Below are 14,686 nucleotides of genomic sequence, written 5' to 3'. Positions count from 1 at the left end.
GTCCGAAATTCATCGTTTTAGTCCATTCAAGCCGGGTTTGAGGCTGAATATTTGATTTCTTGGCCAGGCCTATCCAAGCCCGAGCCCGGCCCGACCCAGCCCGGTCCGAAATTCATCGTTCTAGTCCATTCAAGTCGGGTTTGAGCATGAATATTTATTTATTATGGCCAGGCCTATCCAAGCCCGAGCCCGGCCCGACCCAGCCCGGTCCGAAATTCATCGTTTTAGTCCATTCAAGCCGGGTTTGAGTGTGAATATTTGATTTCTTGGCCAGGCCTATCCAAGCCCGAGCCCGGCCCGACCCAGCCCGGTCCGAAATTCATCGTTTTAGTCCATTCAAGCCGGGTTTGAGGCTGAATATTTGATTTCTTGGCCAGGCCTATCCAAGCCCGAGCCCGGCCCGACCCAGCCCGGTCCGAAATTCATCGTTTTAGTCCATTCAAGCCGGGTTTGAGCATGAATATTTATTTATTTTGGCCAGGCCTATCCAAGCCCGAGCCCGGCCCGACCCATCCCGGTCCGAAATTCATCGTTTTAGTCCATTCAAGCCGGGTTTGAGTCTGAATATTTGATTTCTTGGCCAGGCCTATCCAAGCCCGAGCCCGGCCCGACCCAGCCCGGTCCGAAATTCATCGTTTTAGTTCATTCAAGCCGGGGTTGAGGCTGAATATTTGATTTCTTGGCTAGGCCTATCCAAGCCCGAGCCCGACCCGACCCAGCCCGGTCCGAAATTCATCGTTTTAGTCCATTCAAGTCGGGTTTGAGCATGAATATTTATTTGTTTTGGCCAGGCCTATCCAAGCCCGAGCCCGGCCCGACCCAACCCGGTTCGAAATTCATCGTTTTAGTCCATTCAAGCCGGGTTTGAGTGTGAATATTTGATTTCTTGGCCAGGCCTATCCAAGCCCGAGCCCGGCCCGACCCAGCCCGGTCCGAAATTCATCGTTTTCGTTCATTCAAGCCGGGGTTGAGGCTGAATATTTGATTTCTTGTCCGGGCCTTCCCAAGCCCGAGCCCGACCCGACCCATCCCGGTCCGATATTCATCGTTTTAGTCCATTCAAGTCGGGTTTGAGCATGAATATTTATTTATTTTGGCCAGGCCTATCCAAGCCCGAGCCCGGCCCGACCCAGCCCGGTCCGAAATTCATCGTTTTAGTCCATTCAAGCCGGGTTTGAGTCTGAATATTTGATTTCTTGGCCAGGCCTATCCAAGCCCGAGCCCGGCCCGACCCAGCCCGGTCCGAAATTCATCGTTTTCGTTCATTTAAGCCGGGTTGAGGCTGAATATTTGATTTCTTGGCCGGGCCTTCCCAAGCCCGAGCCCGGCCCGATCCGGGTAATGGTCAGTTTTACTTGACAGTATGTGCTGAGCTAATTACTTTGTTGTGCTTATTAATCAACCACTTATATATAATTAATTAAATAAATTAACAAGCGCCGGCAGGCGGTGGTGGTGTGGAGGACGGTAGAGCCAGGCAGGCAGCACAACGCACACGACAACCTAAACGGCTAAACCGCACGTCGATAGATCATAGATTTTCTTTTACTTCTCAGACGGGACAAAGCAAAAACACAAAAAAAGACATCACGGAGCCGGCCGGCCGGCCAGGTGATTCCTTTGATTCTCTCTGTCTCTCTGGGAAATCCCACTGCTCCCATCTTTTACTTCTCACTTTCGTACTACTATGCTCACTTTACTGTATGTAGAGAGGGCACAGTTCCATTCGTCCCTCCAGGACTATACTATACTAGTATTTGGCTGTCGTTCATCTGTACTATGCGCTACGTTAACCAAAGATTTTTTTTAGTTAACGTCAAGAAAGAAAATGTTAATTAACGTTACGCCACGCATGCGGGCTCGCTCACCAACCCCTTGTCCTCATCCTCACACCACGTGTGGACGCCGCGTGGTGCGTACGTACTACACACGTGTTTGATTACCGACTCGTTCAATGCGTGTCGACAATGCATACGTAAACTTTGCATATTCGTAAAAATATAAGTCTTTTAAGATATTTCATTAGAAGTCTACATACGAATCAAAATGAGTGAATCTACACTTTAAAGTATGTCTATATACATCCGTATGTGATTCATTAATAAAATCTTTTTAAAGACTTATATTTAAGAACGAAGAGAGTATATGCAAAAGACATCTCAATATATTGTTAATCCTTTTAGGGGGGGATGTAATTGTCAATTGATATGTTCAGCTGTAGTGGCATTTTTACAAGGCCCACTTTAAAGGCTCCTTTGGTTCAAAAAGAAATACATCTGAAATTTGATTTGAAGAATTTATGAGAGTTTTTTGCGTCCTCTGTGTTCTCTCTCCCAAGGCATCGTGGTGCTCCTGCGACGATGGTTCCTAGGGTTTGATCCACATTTGAGTCCTTGATTTGATCCCGTTTCTCCTCGAGATTTCTCCCTCCCCTATCCCCGCCTTGCGCTCTCTCGTGGCATCATCAATTTCTCGTTCCTGCATTGCAATTTTTTCTGAGTTGATGTGCATTGCAATTGCAAAAGAAATATATGAATTAAGTGGTATAAATAACCGATCTCGTTCGTTAAATGTATGTTCAAATTTAGATCTTGGAAAACGTCGGCACACTACATTGTGTAATTCAGAGGGTATTAATGACATACCCGCAAAAAAGATATTAATATAATTGTTAATTGATTTGTTTAGCTGACTAAGTAGTAAGGGCAACTGCAACGTTGACCCGCAAACCGATCACCGTATCCTCGCACAAACACTGGAGCGAGAGCCAGCCATTTACTTGTAGCCGCAAATGTGTGAAGACATTTCGAATGGAATTTAATATAAATAAATAAATTTGATGTGAATTTGAACAAAATTCCAGTTTATGGCACCTTTACTGCTATGTGCCTAGCTGTACATAGAGTCGCACACACAACCAATGCTACACTTTGTTGCATTCAAAGCACCTCAATATAACTGTGAAGTGATATGTTTAGCTGAACTAATAATATTTTTAGAGGGCAAGCTTTAGCCTGTTAAAGCCCTCCAATGGAATCGTCATCACACACGTCACCTATCCAATGGGTTCGTTGAGAAAAACATTCATCCATTTCAATAACTTTTTTCTTCTCCTTCGCGATCAGGACAACCGCTGATCTATCCTCTTTTCCGGTGAGACTACATGCATGCCCCCTATCACTTTGTTTGTTGCTAACACGAGGGGAGAGGTGAAAGCCCATGGCTTCGTTTTGATGGTGTTAGAGTAAGCCAGAGATAATAGTTTTGTTGTCGAATGACGGCGCCGAGTTGATGATACGTTACAATCAATGTGGAATTACGCCTCCCTAACTTGTCCTCTTTTTCAGTGGTGCTTTCTCGTATATCCGAGAGGCGTGTGAAAAATGATGTGTCCTTCAGTGTGATTCTCTCGGTATGTCCTTTTTGTTCGTAGGCTTGTCTTGTGACGTTGTCGTGCGGGTCAAACATCATGGTTACGTCTAGGTCTTTGGGCGCCATGTTTTTTGTATCAACGAGGGCTGGCCAACCTTGGCCTCGTCGAGGAGCATGCGAGGTTTGTGTTCGTCGACCCCATCCGGATAGGACGAGGGAGTTCCGCATGCCCTCTTCGACATTGTTTTTCCGCTTGGTAAGGATTTGCTACGCAGTTCACAGCCATCGACGTATCTATGTGCATTAGTGATTTTCTGCGCTTCTACAGACGTTTGAGTTCAAAAGTTTGCTTTGTTGAGACAAAGCCCGAGGGACGAGAATGAGATTTGCTCACGACACACTGTTGATGGGTACAGAAGAAATAATACTTTTGCAGCTTGCTAGTTTATATGTATTTTCTAAATATTTGCGTTTTTTTGAACACAATACAATCAAAGTCGTTTCCATACGCTCATCCTTATAAACGCATCATACACATCCTATCACATATGAACACTTTGAGAGGCCGAGCTGACACATCATCTTGAAACTGGCAAAGTCGTCATAGACGCCTTCATAGTCGACGGGAACATCTCCTACTAGACGCACGCCATCGAAAGACCTGCAATAAATCCAGAAAACTGCAAGCACCTTAATTTTTTTTCCAGGATTGTGTTACTTATATATGGTCTTTGAAACCACCCCATGGTTAATTAGCACCAGCAGAGATAATTAGCGGGGAGAGAGAGAGTAAAAACGCAAAGCCAACCGTAGTTTGCTGGAGAAGAGGAGAGAAGAGCCGGCCGGGGCCAGGCGGGCGACACTATGCCGGGGGCCCCACCGGTCAACCACCCTACCTCTCCTCGTCATCGCCCTTCATTATTATTCTGCTGTTCTTTAATCTCTCCTCACCCCACCTCACCGTCCGGTGGAGAGGAGAGGAGCAAATGGACAAGCAGAGTCGCCTTAGAAACCTCGCAACAGCTGATTTATTTAGTAGTAACGCCAACGCGGCATCCATTTTTTCTTTTTGTGCAGTTCCGCCGGCTTCCTAATTAAGATTCCCCTTTTCCCCTCTCTCCGTGCTGCCTTCGCCTCCGCCTCCGCGTCGCTTGCGGCGCAATGATTTCCGCCCCCCTCCTCCTGCTCCGGTTCCGGTTCCGGTCGACGGTACACTAGCTAGCAGGTAGCGCTACCAGGAGGCGGCGGCGGCGGAGGAGGAGGAGGAGCTCCCACCGAATCTGCCCCCAGGTGGTCCGCGCCACCTGCCGCTCCCAGGCGGCCGTATCGAGGAGGATCGATTTCGGTTCGGGGGTTAAGCGACAGCGGCAGCGGCGGCGGGATCATGTTCAAGCTCCACCGCCACCGGTCCTCGGACCGGAGCGTCGGCGAGCGCTTCGAGTTCAGGTTCTCCAGCTTCCGCGCCGTCATGGTAAGCCCGTCACCACTTCCACCCCGCCCAGATTCCCCCCCTTCCCCCCTTTAGCTTACTATACTAGTACCTGCGCCCGCTGCTGATTCGAGCGGCGGCGGCATCATTGGGGAGATCGCGCGCGCGCCCCGGAACTACCAACCGCTTTGCTCCTCCGCTTGATCTGTCTACGAGCACTAGTTTAGCTAGAGCAAGCCACACTCGCTGCACACACGCCCGCTCTAGGCGCAGGGCTGGTGGCTGTGGCCTAACCTAGCCACTACTGCACTGCACTAGTAGTAGTAACCTGTGGTTAATGGCTGCTGCGTGATCTGGCCGTTAATGTTATGATGATCCCCCAGTGCCCAACCCAAGCCTACCTGTGCGTCTTACATTTGGTAGAACTGGACCACCATGGCACAAGATCAAACCAGCAGCGCACGGGCAATTCCTACTGCCAGCCAGGCAATTGCCTCTTTCTACTCTAGTCTAGGAAAGAAAAAAACATGGCACTAGTATTCTCCTTTCTGGTTGGTGCTTCACATAAAATCTCCTATTAATAGATAGAACACCGCCGCGTGGTGTTCCATTTCTCCAGTGGCAGGGTTCTGGAAGAAATGCCGGTGAACCTGTCTTCTTACGATTCTTACTTTTGTCGGAAATACCATTCAAGCAACACTCCACCACGGGGGAGTGTACCGAACCTGTGAAAATCTGCGATAACGACTTTCTCTACTTCCTTTTTCTTTCTGTTCAGTATGCTCAGGGTTTCAGGCACATTCCCTGTGGTACACGGCTACACGCGGTACATGTATTTACTGGATTTTCAATGACTCTGATTGATTTCACTTGCATTCTACAGGTCCCTGCAGTTTCGGACAGGATGTTCCTTTCGATAGTCTCTGTGGATACCGGGAAAACCATCGCCAAATCCAGCAAAGCAGCTGCCCGCAGTGGAATCTGCCAATGGCCCGATTCCATATCGGAACCGATATGGTTTTCTCGAGACGCAGTGTCGAAAGAGTTCGATGAGTGCCAATACAAGATTGTTGTTTCTGTGGTATGTATGGGTATTCAGAGAGTACTACTGTGTTCTATCTAGCCACCTTTGCTTTCCAATCTCACCAACGTGGATGTATGGATATTTGTGGATTACTAGTATTTGTTTTGCTGAACAATTCAATCCGCCGTTGCAGGGATCAATAAGAACTGGTATTCTTGGCGAAATTTTCCTAAACCTGTCCAACTTTCTGAATTTGGCGGACCCAACTGCTATTTCTATGCCATTGAAGAGATGCAACTCTGGAACAGTTTTGCAGGTAAGCGAGTTCCATGCAACTTTAAAGATTTTTTGGGTCCTCGTGTATATGATCCTGTAACCTGAAAATGGTGCCAACTCACTCAACTCTTAGTGTTTATAATTTTTCCATTTATTCTGCTTATGGTGACATTGGTTGCTTCCTCTGTGCAGCTTAAGGTTCAATCTCTTGGCACAAAGCCTAAGTCGGGGTAACTAATTTAACTTCAGTTTTCTCTTTCCTTATTTCCCATTTATAGCTCCAATGTGCACACTTCACACTGAAGACCCTGCAATCTCTGTATATCGCTCTCCCATTGTTTTTGCTGTCTGCAAGTCTTGATATTTTATTATAATCGTGGCATATCTATACAGCGGTGTGAGATCTTCAAAGGACATGCCTCCTCGTATCGGTGACCGTTGTCTAATAAATGATGACATGGATAACAAATCAGATGGCTCTGATAATACGGCCAACAGGAGTGTTCGTTCTTCGTCAGGAACTCCTTTAGGGGGCACTTATCAAGATGAGCCTGGAAACAGGGTATGCTGATATTTAGAACAATTCTCTCCATCCTAAATTCATTTTTTCGAACAGTGTTTCCTTTAACAAGCGTGCAATGCATGCTTTGAGTTATGTTTCTATTAGTGATGCCCTGTCAGAGTATTTATGTGTAAATGCTGGTTTGTTGTCTCCTTTTTTCCCTTCAGGAAATGAGTTTCTCAGCATCAGGGTCTCACCGGAGTTCCAATTCTGGAGATAGTACCCAAGATAGAACAAACTTGTCTCCGATAGACAACACTAATGGTGGATTGTATGTCGGAAGGCAGGATTCAGGTAGTTCCTATGTTAGCGCTGGCCGTGGTGATGAAGGATTGCGATCAAACAATTCATCTTTCAGTTCACGGGCTTCAGGTCCAAACACGCTGCAAGGAAATACTCCAAAATCCTTTTCAAATGGGATTGCTCAGTCATCATTGGGGACAACTGATTCATCTAAAGATCTTCTTGAAGCTGCTGAAGAAACAATTGAAGAACTCCGCGATGAGGCAAAAATGTGGGAACGACATTCTCGCAAATTGAAGGCTGATCTAGAGGCGCTGAAGAGGGAATGTTCTGAGAAATCGAAGCAACAGACTGAGCTAGCACTTGAACTGTCTGCTGCACATGCTGAGCGGGATTCCTACAGGCACGAAATTGAAGAATTGAAGTCATCACGGCAAGACTCATCTCGGCAAGAGTCATTTCGGCCAGAGTTAAGCAGACGGCAAATAAAATCTGTAACACCCAAACGCGGGGACTGGATCAACATGGAGAAGGAAGTAGAAGACGAGATGAAGTTTCTGAAAGAATCAAATGCAAGCTTACAGGTACAGCTGAAGAACATTCAAGAGGCAAATATAGAGCTTGTCTCTATTCTCCAGGAACTGGAAGAGACCATAGAAGAACAGAGAGCGGAGATATCTAAAATTTCTGAGGCCAAGGATGTCACTAACACAGATGTATTGAAGAATGGGTTGTTAGTCAAAGAAGACACAGAATGGGCTAGGAATCTGTCAATGAAAGAGGATGAAATTAATACTTTGAGGCAGAAACTAGATCGCCTTCTCAGTATTGAAAATGCAGGTGCCGCAGGTTCTGATATCGTTTATCTTGAATTGGAGAAAGAAAATGAAACTCTAAGGGTAAAAATACAAGAACTTGAGAAAGATTGTTCTGAACTAACAGATGAAAATCTGGAGCTTATATATAAGCTGAAAGAAAGCGGTGTGGGAAAAGGGCAGGATTCTCGTGATTCAAACAACAGTGAATTGCAAATTGAAAAGCTCACATCACAAATATATCAACTGGAAGAGGAACTTAGAGATAAGGAAATGATGCATGATGAGCCATCGGTGTCTAATGCCAAAGAGTTGCAGAGGAAGTGTGCTGACCTTGAGCTGAAGCTGCTACGTTTTAGGTCTCAAGGCTTTGAGCTAGAAGAGAAGTTTCGAAAAAGCCAAGAAGAACTAGAGCAAAAAAATCTTGAGTTGTGTAAGCTGAGAGAGGAGCTTGAAGGCTTGGAAGGTGGTGAAACTGGTGGTGCTAGAGGATACCAATTTAGAAGAGAAGATCTACAGGATAATGAATCTGAGACAGATATACTGAAGACTGTCCAGCTACAACAGCAGGAAAATGATGACTTGCGGCGCTACAAAGTCGAAACAGAAAATTTGATGTCTGAAATTCAGGCAGAGAAGAGTCTGTTAGAGGAACGCTTGGCAGCATCGGTTAAAGAAAGTAGCATCACTTCCAAATGCTTGGATGAATTGCAACAGGACATTTTGGTGCTTTCTAGCAGCATGGATTCCCATGTGTCTGCTAATAAGGTTCTTGAAAGAAAGATAACTGAACTTGAGAGCTGCAAAGCAGAACTAGAGTTACATATATCAGAGCTTGAACAGGAAAATATAGAGTTGTCAGAGCGCATATCTGGACTGGAAGCCCAGTTATCTTACATGACAAATGAAAAGGAGTCAAGCGAGCTTCAGATGCATGACTCAAAATCACTTGTCATCAGTCTCAAAGATAAAGTGGAGCGACAACAAGTAGAGATGGATACTCAAAGGGTTGAATTTAAGCAAAAACAGCAAGAAACGCAAAGAAAACTGTCTGAAGCACAGGATGATTCAGAAGTTCTGAGAAGATCTAATTCTAATCTGCAATCTACAGTTGAGAACCTTATTGAAGAGTGCAGTTCTCTTCAAAATCTAACTGCAGATCTCAAGAGGCAGAAGCTGGAATTGCATGGCCGTTTTATGCAACAAGAGCAGGAATTGGATAACTCGAAAAAAAGGATCCTTGATTTTTGTAAAACAGTGGAGTTCCTAGAAGCAAAGCTTTCTTCTCTTCAGAAGGACATATCTTCCAAAGAGCAATCTTTACTGTCAGAGCTGGAGAGTATATTCCAGGAGCACACAGAGCAAGAAGAACAGATAAGTCGTGCTCATTTCATGTTAAATAAGATCGAGAAAGAAAAGACTCTTGAAGTAGAGAATCTTGAGAGGGAGCTTGTGAGCCTCACTGCACAGGTCTCCTCCACACACGAGGAGAGAGAAAATGCCACAGTAGATGCTATCCGGGAGGTCTCTGTCCTGCGAGCTGAAAAGGCTAAACTTGAGGCTAATTTCGAAAATGTCAGTGCACAGTTGAGACATTATGAGTCTCAACTAGACGACCTCCGCAAGGAGTCCAAAAGCAAGATTAAAGGTTTGGTTGATTCCCTTAATGCATCCAAACAGAGCGAGGAAATGTTAACAGCAGATGCTGAACATATGAAGAAGTTGATGGAAGCTGCTAAATCCAATGAAGATGAGTTACGGAAGTCCTCTGGTGAACTAGAATTAAAGCTTAAAGCCAGTGACTATGAGAGACAGCAAATGATGGAAGAAATATCTGACCTGAAACTTCAGGTCCAGAAAATAACAAGTCTTCAAGACGAAGTTTCCAAACTTAGAATCTCACTTGATGAGACTAAGTTTGAAAAGGGAAAATTAAAGGCTCTACTAGAGTCTGTGACTGAGGAATGTGAAGAACTGAAGGCACAGAAAGCTATGCTAACAGATAAAGTTTCTGATATGCAAGAGACTTTGGAGAATGGTGAAGAAGAAAAACGAAGCAGAATATCTATGCAAGCAAAGCTTGTGAGATTGGAGAGTGATCTATCAGCATCGGAAGCATCACATGTACATGAAGCAGAGTTAAAGAACGAACTTAGTAGGATTAGAAGGTCAAATAGTGAATACCAGAGGAAGATACAATCCCTTGAGCAGGAAATTGATGATCTCACTAGAAAGCAGGTTAGCTACATACAGTACTTACAGTGATGATTAAAAAAAATCACTGCATAGATATTCCTAATGTCTGGGCATCCCATGTATTTCCTTGTATTTTCAGGAGATTGGAGATTCTACAGATATTCAGTCGAAGATTCAAATACTGGAAACTAAGCTTGCAGAGGCTTTGGAGGAAAATAAGATGTACAGGGCTCAACAAAAGAGGTATCCCTTGCACTCTGAAGTCTTAACCTAAATGTTCCACAGTGAGGTGTCACTATACATAGAAATGGTGTATATGTGCTACTACAATTTGCTTTTACGAGTTAGTCAGTCTAAGCATTGACAAGTGACAGCCCTCCCAAAAGTTCCTTTTTCATTGTAATGTGATATAAATATTGATGCAACCTTTAAATCAAATTTTGACGATATGCAACCGCAGACTGGATTGCCTATTAGTTTGGGCAAGGAAATAGCTTTTACAATCTTTTATACATTGCAGTATGTTCTTATCTCTCTCCCTATATTAACTGCTCCTTCATATGAACTGGGATCATGTGAGTTGACTAACTTTGACTTAACACATCACAAGATGGCGAACTGGTTGCCCATACTGTTTGTGAAGAACATTTCATCTTACTGGCTGAGAGATTACCCATACTGTAGATATATTAACAGACTGTACATCCCCTAGCAGTCTTTTAAGGGAAAACTGTAGGGGAGAGCACTACATTGTAATAAAACCATCTTTTATTGCTGGTTTGTTAGTTTTCAGCTATCTATATTCAGAAGATCAAAATATTCACATCTTTATAATTTTTTTCCTTGTACAGTCCCGTTTCAGAGGAGCAATCTGCTGGTGGGGACAGGATATTGCAGCTGGAAGGAGATCTAAGAGATATGAAGGAGCGTTTACTCAACATGAGCTTAGAGTATGCAGAGGTAGAGGCCCAGCGGGAACGGTTAGTGATGGAGCTGAAATCTGTCAAGAAAGGGGGGCGATGGTTCTAGCATGATGGAGACCTTTTACCTGCCGTAAACATAAGACTGATGACACAGGTACATGTATGCTATTTTCTTGCCAATAATTGATATGATAATTTGGATGGGTAGAGCAACATTTCTTGGGAAACTGTTTTAGGTTTGTTATAGTGGGGTCTCATTATGTACTTCTTGGGTGCACGATACTTTCTGTCCGCTTCTTATGGATAGTGTAAAGCCTTCTGCTTTTGTAGATGACCCATGACCAATCAGCATCATCCGTCATGTCAGCGCCATGACAATACAAGCCATGACAATAGCACTGATGCCAGATTATCATGATGTGAGAACAAGCAAGTGCAGAACCACATGTGATGTGCTGGACTTACTAATTGGTACTGGAGGATTGTGAGTCTGTGACTATTTCCTGGAAGAAAAAGCCACCTGCAAGAGATGGTCTCCCCCGAAGAGGTGGAAATTGAGTCTGACTAATTCCTGGAAGAAAAAGGCACCTCCATCTGTAAGCCTCACTATGATAATCCTGATTTAACCAATCAATTATGCAATGCAATGCCATGTTTTCTTCATCCAGTATGCCGGCCTGTTTCTCAATTTGATCGGGAGGGTGATTGTTACCTGTTCATATGGTTACTTGGATCACTCACCATTTACAAGGGGATTTACATGATTACATGAAAAATTTCACTTTAACTGTCGATAAATGTAGTTCTTCGTCGTCTTGTTTGTGAGACCAGCTTGATGAGGTCAAGCTAATAGTACAGTCACCGCACTCTCGTACATTATTGTAATTCAATATGTACAATATTAAAGGTTTAGCTACTTAACTTTTGTTACTTTTGTCGTAAATTGAAAAACTGCTTATTGCTTTTTGTGAGATCATCTTCAAGCCTGCTATGTATACATTTTTTATCATGTCGTGATCTTAAGGATTACTATTTACTTGAAGAGCTGAAGTATCCAAGACAAGCCTCTGGTGCCGGCTTCATGGTTGAGCTGGTGCTCAACCATGACCAAGCTAGTAGCATGACCACGAAGCATAACTGCGGGAACGCAGCCTCTAGGGGGCGGTATATAACTATAATTGTATAGTTGTATAGCATTTAAAGAAATCAACAATTATAAGCATTATTGTTGTATAGCAAACATGTGCAGCTACAATTCCAAATATTATGAAAGTACATTAGTATGGCACATAGTTGATTATCAGTAGTTGTTTAACACCACTGAAGCACACTACTTCCATTCTTACATCGTCCAATACTGCATTTACAATAGAAGAACCGACTGTATCCTTGCTTCTCTCAGGCCACTTTTGCCCTTTGTATTAGGTCCATGAGAACAGAGGGGCAGCTCCTCTGTAACTGTTTGAAACCGCCATTTTCCAAGATGACTTCCATATTCTTCGGAGAGATGAGGAACTTGATGCACACTGCCTTGAGTTTCTGGCAGTGGTGCTGCTCTGCTAACACCAGTGTGGTTATCACCATGCTCGTGGAGACACGTTTGCACAGCATGTCCTCGCAGATCAGCTTCAGCCTCTCCACCTTGTACCTATCCGCCGCTTCAAGCAATCGGTGCGCCATTGCTGTTGCCACCTCATCTCCCTTGCCGCCTCATCTCCCTTGTCCATTTCATCAGGCAATGCGTCGGTGTATATGTAGTGGAGCAAAGCCTTGAACACTTTTGCCTCCATGTCGTCGATCCTTACGGTGGCCATGGGTGTCTTCTCCCTTTCTGGCACGCCAATGAGCTCTGCTTCCACTGCTGCCTTCAAGATTGGAGATCTGGCAGCCAGCACCCGTCGATGGGCGGTGAGTCTCTCACTGCCCACTTCGAAGGCCACATCTCCCCCCTCCTTCCAAAGGAGATCAGCGAAATCACAATCCTTTGGTTCCTTGGCGTGCAGTTCCGTGACGGTGATGTCGCACCTGAGAGTGAAGCAGTCGTCCTTGAGGTAGCTCTCTAGCGTCGACCTTGTGAAGAATTTGTACCAGCCCTCTTCGCTGGTCGTGAAACGCCTGCTGAAGGTGTACGTATCTGACGGCACTGGTTTCCCAGTCCGGTCCAGTAAACCGAGCGATCCTTGAGCTGAGATGCTCTTGTCAGGCACCACCGGCAAGTCCCTGCTGACACTGACAAGCTGAATGAAGACACATACATAACTGGTAGCACCTGAGTTGTAGCCACTGGGGTAATACTTGATACGCCAGCTATGGCCTCCGATGTCAAAAGTGCAGGATTTGGATGCAGCTTGCAACGGTGACCACCTTCGTTTGCGAGTACCCGTCGATCTTGAGGAAGTGGTGCCCGCTCACCGCTCTGGCGATGATAGCGGAGGTAGAACATGACGACATCTTAGATATACTGAGTCTCTCAGCCTCAGAGAAGGGTAGTCCAGTTTATATGAGAATACAGTGTGTATGGAAACTGCGGTAGCAGCAGCAACGATCCATGCTGCAAATATATGCAAGCAAGAATAGTTAATGGGTGAATATATTTTATGAATCCTCCAAATGAAGGAAGGTAATATGCTCTGATAAGACTTGCAAGCTTCTATTACTGATCCTTTGCTTTGGTTAAGCACGTAAAATGTTCGGATAAGACTTGCAAATTTATTTATTTTTTCAAAAAGGAGGGTAGACCCAGGACTTGTAAATTTCTATGACAGATCCTTCGCTTTGCCTTGCTTCACTTCAATTAAGCATATCCTAGTATAAACTTGCTTGCTGCTAATTCCAGAGCTGATATCAGGTTGCGTGCCGTGGCCGTGGGTTTTCTGGGATTTATGGTGTGTTTGGTTTGAACTCAAGTTTACCGTACTAAAAAAGTGGCTAGCTATTTTAGTCAAGGTTTTACTTGCTCATGATTTGACCAATAACTAGAAAAATGAACTAGAATAGTCAAAGGGGCATGTGCATGCCAATTTTTTTGGCAACCATCCATACAAGGATCAAAGTTTGCCATGACCAAAAAATTGGTAGGGTAGCATTTAGCCATAACTAATCCAAACATAATTGGCAAGCTAATGCTAGTTGCTTCCAGTCTCCATTGGCATGCTAAGAATATCAAAGTTTTGGGGGTTTACTTGTTCCTTTGTTGCTAGCTACTTCCGGTCTTAATTGGCAAGTTAACAGTATAAAAGTTTTTGGGCTTTAGTTTGTTCCCTTGATGCTAGCTGCTTCCAGACAACTAAGAATATCAAAGGTCTTGGGGCTTTCCCTTGATGCTAGCTGCTTCCAGTTTCAAAGCTATCAATAACATTGCACAAACTAATTCATTTACCCATGTGCCCCCCTTTTTTTTAAATAGAAAAGCATGCACATTGATATTTTGAATTAGTTTTACATGTACATTGTCTGATAAACTGTGAATGTTCAAGACTTCCAACTTCTGGCCCACAAATATGCCCTTTTGTGGGATATACAGAAAAAAGGGAGAGGATGGTCTAAAATAGAGCCCGTAAGTGCACAGCCCACAAATGGACATATTTTTTGACCAAAATTTATAGGTACTTATTTCATCCCCTCAAATGTATACCTATAAAAAAAGTTGACAATTTTTCGAAAACTAGATGTGTTTTCCCCCACCTAGACACACTACATTTTCCTCATTTAGACCTGGCTGAGGTGTAGTTGAAGACAGTGAAACAGAAAACACAAAGCGAACCCGGTTCCAGCAAAACCAAAGAAAAATTGTAGCACACAGTAAAAATACAATTGTTATTGCATAGCCACTGTACATGCATGACA

The 14,686-nt window shown here is 44.3% G+C and overlaps 1 protein-coding gene and 1 pseudogene across 3 annotated transcripts; one reads left to right on the top strand and one right to left on the bottom strand.

The window, feature by feature from the left end:
- The first annotated feature begins 4,412 nt into the window (after window positions 1–4,412).
- Window positions 4,413–11,811, top strand: LOC123449938 (paramyosin-like). Of its 2 annotated transcripts, none has more exons than XM_045127310.1 (9): window positions 4,413–4,843; window positions 5,685–5,882; window positions 6,019–6,141; window positions 6,294–6,331; window positions 6,495–6,663; window positions 6,831–9,959; window positions 10,057–10,160; window positions 10,769–10,994; window positions 11,155–11,811. In XM_045127310.1, exons 1-8 carry the CDS (start codon window positions 4,757–4,759, stop codon window positions 10,944–10,946), a joined length of 4,026 nt encoding a protein of 1,341 aa, XP_044983245.1. In that variant the 5' UTR covers window positions 4,413–4,756; the 3' UTR covers window positions 10,947–10,994; window positions 11,155–11,811. The 2 variants fall into 2 exon arrangements, with proteins under 2 accessions (XP_044983245.1, XP_044983244.1); XM_045127309.1 differs by having other exon boundaries at window positions 4,414–4,843; window positions 11,171–11,811.
- Window positions 11,659–14,530, bottom strand: LOC123449940 (annotated as a pseudogene). The gene has a single exon (XR_006632053.1). The product of XR_006632053.1 is annotated as a BTB/POZ and MATH domain-containing protein 1-like (transcript).
- Window positions 14,531–14,686: the final 156 nt, after the last annotated feature.

Source organism: Hordeum vulgare, chromosome 4H, assembly GCF_904849725.1.
Source record: "Hordeum vulgare subsp. vulgare chromosome 4H, MorexV3_pseudomolecules_assembly, whole genome shotgun sequence".
NCBI lineage: Eukaryota > Viridiplantae > Streptophyta > Magnoliopsida > Poales > Poaceae > Hordeum > Hordeum vulgare.
The sequence above is the reverse complement of the archived record's forward strand: the minus strand, read 5'-3'. Positions and strand labels throughout refer to the sequence as shown.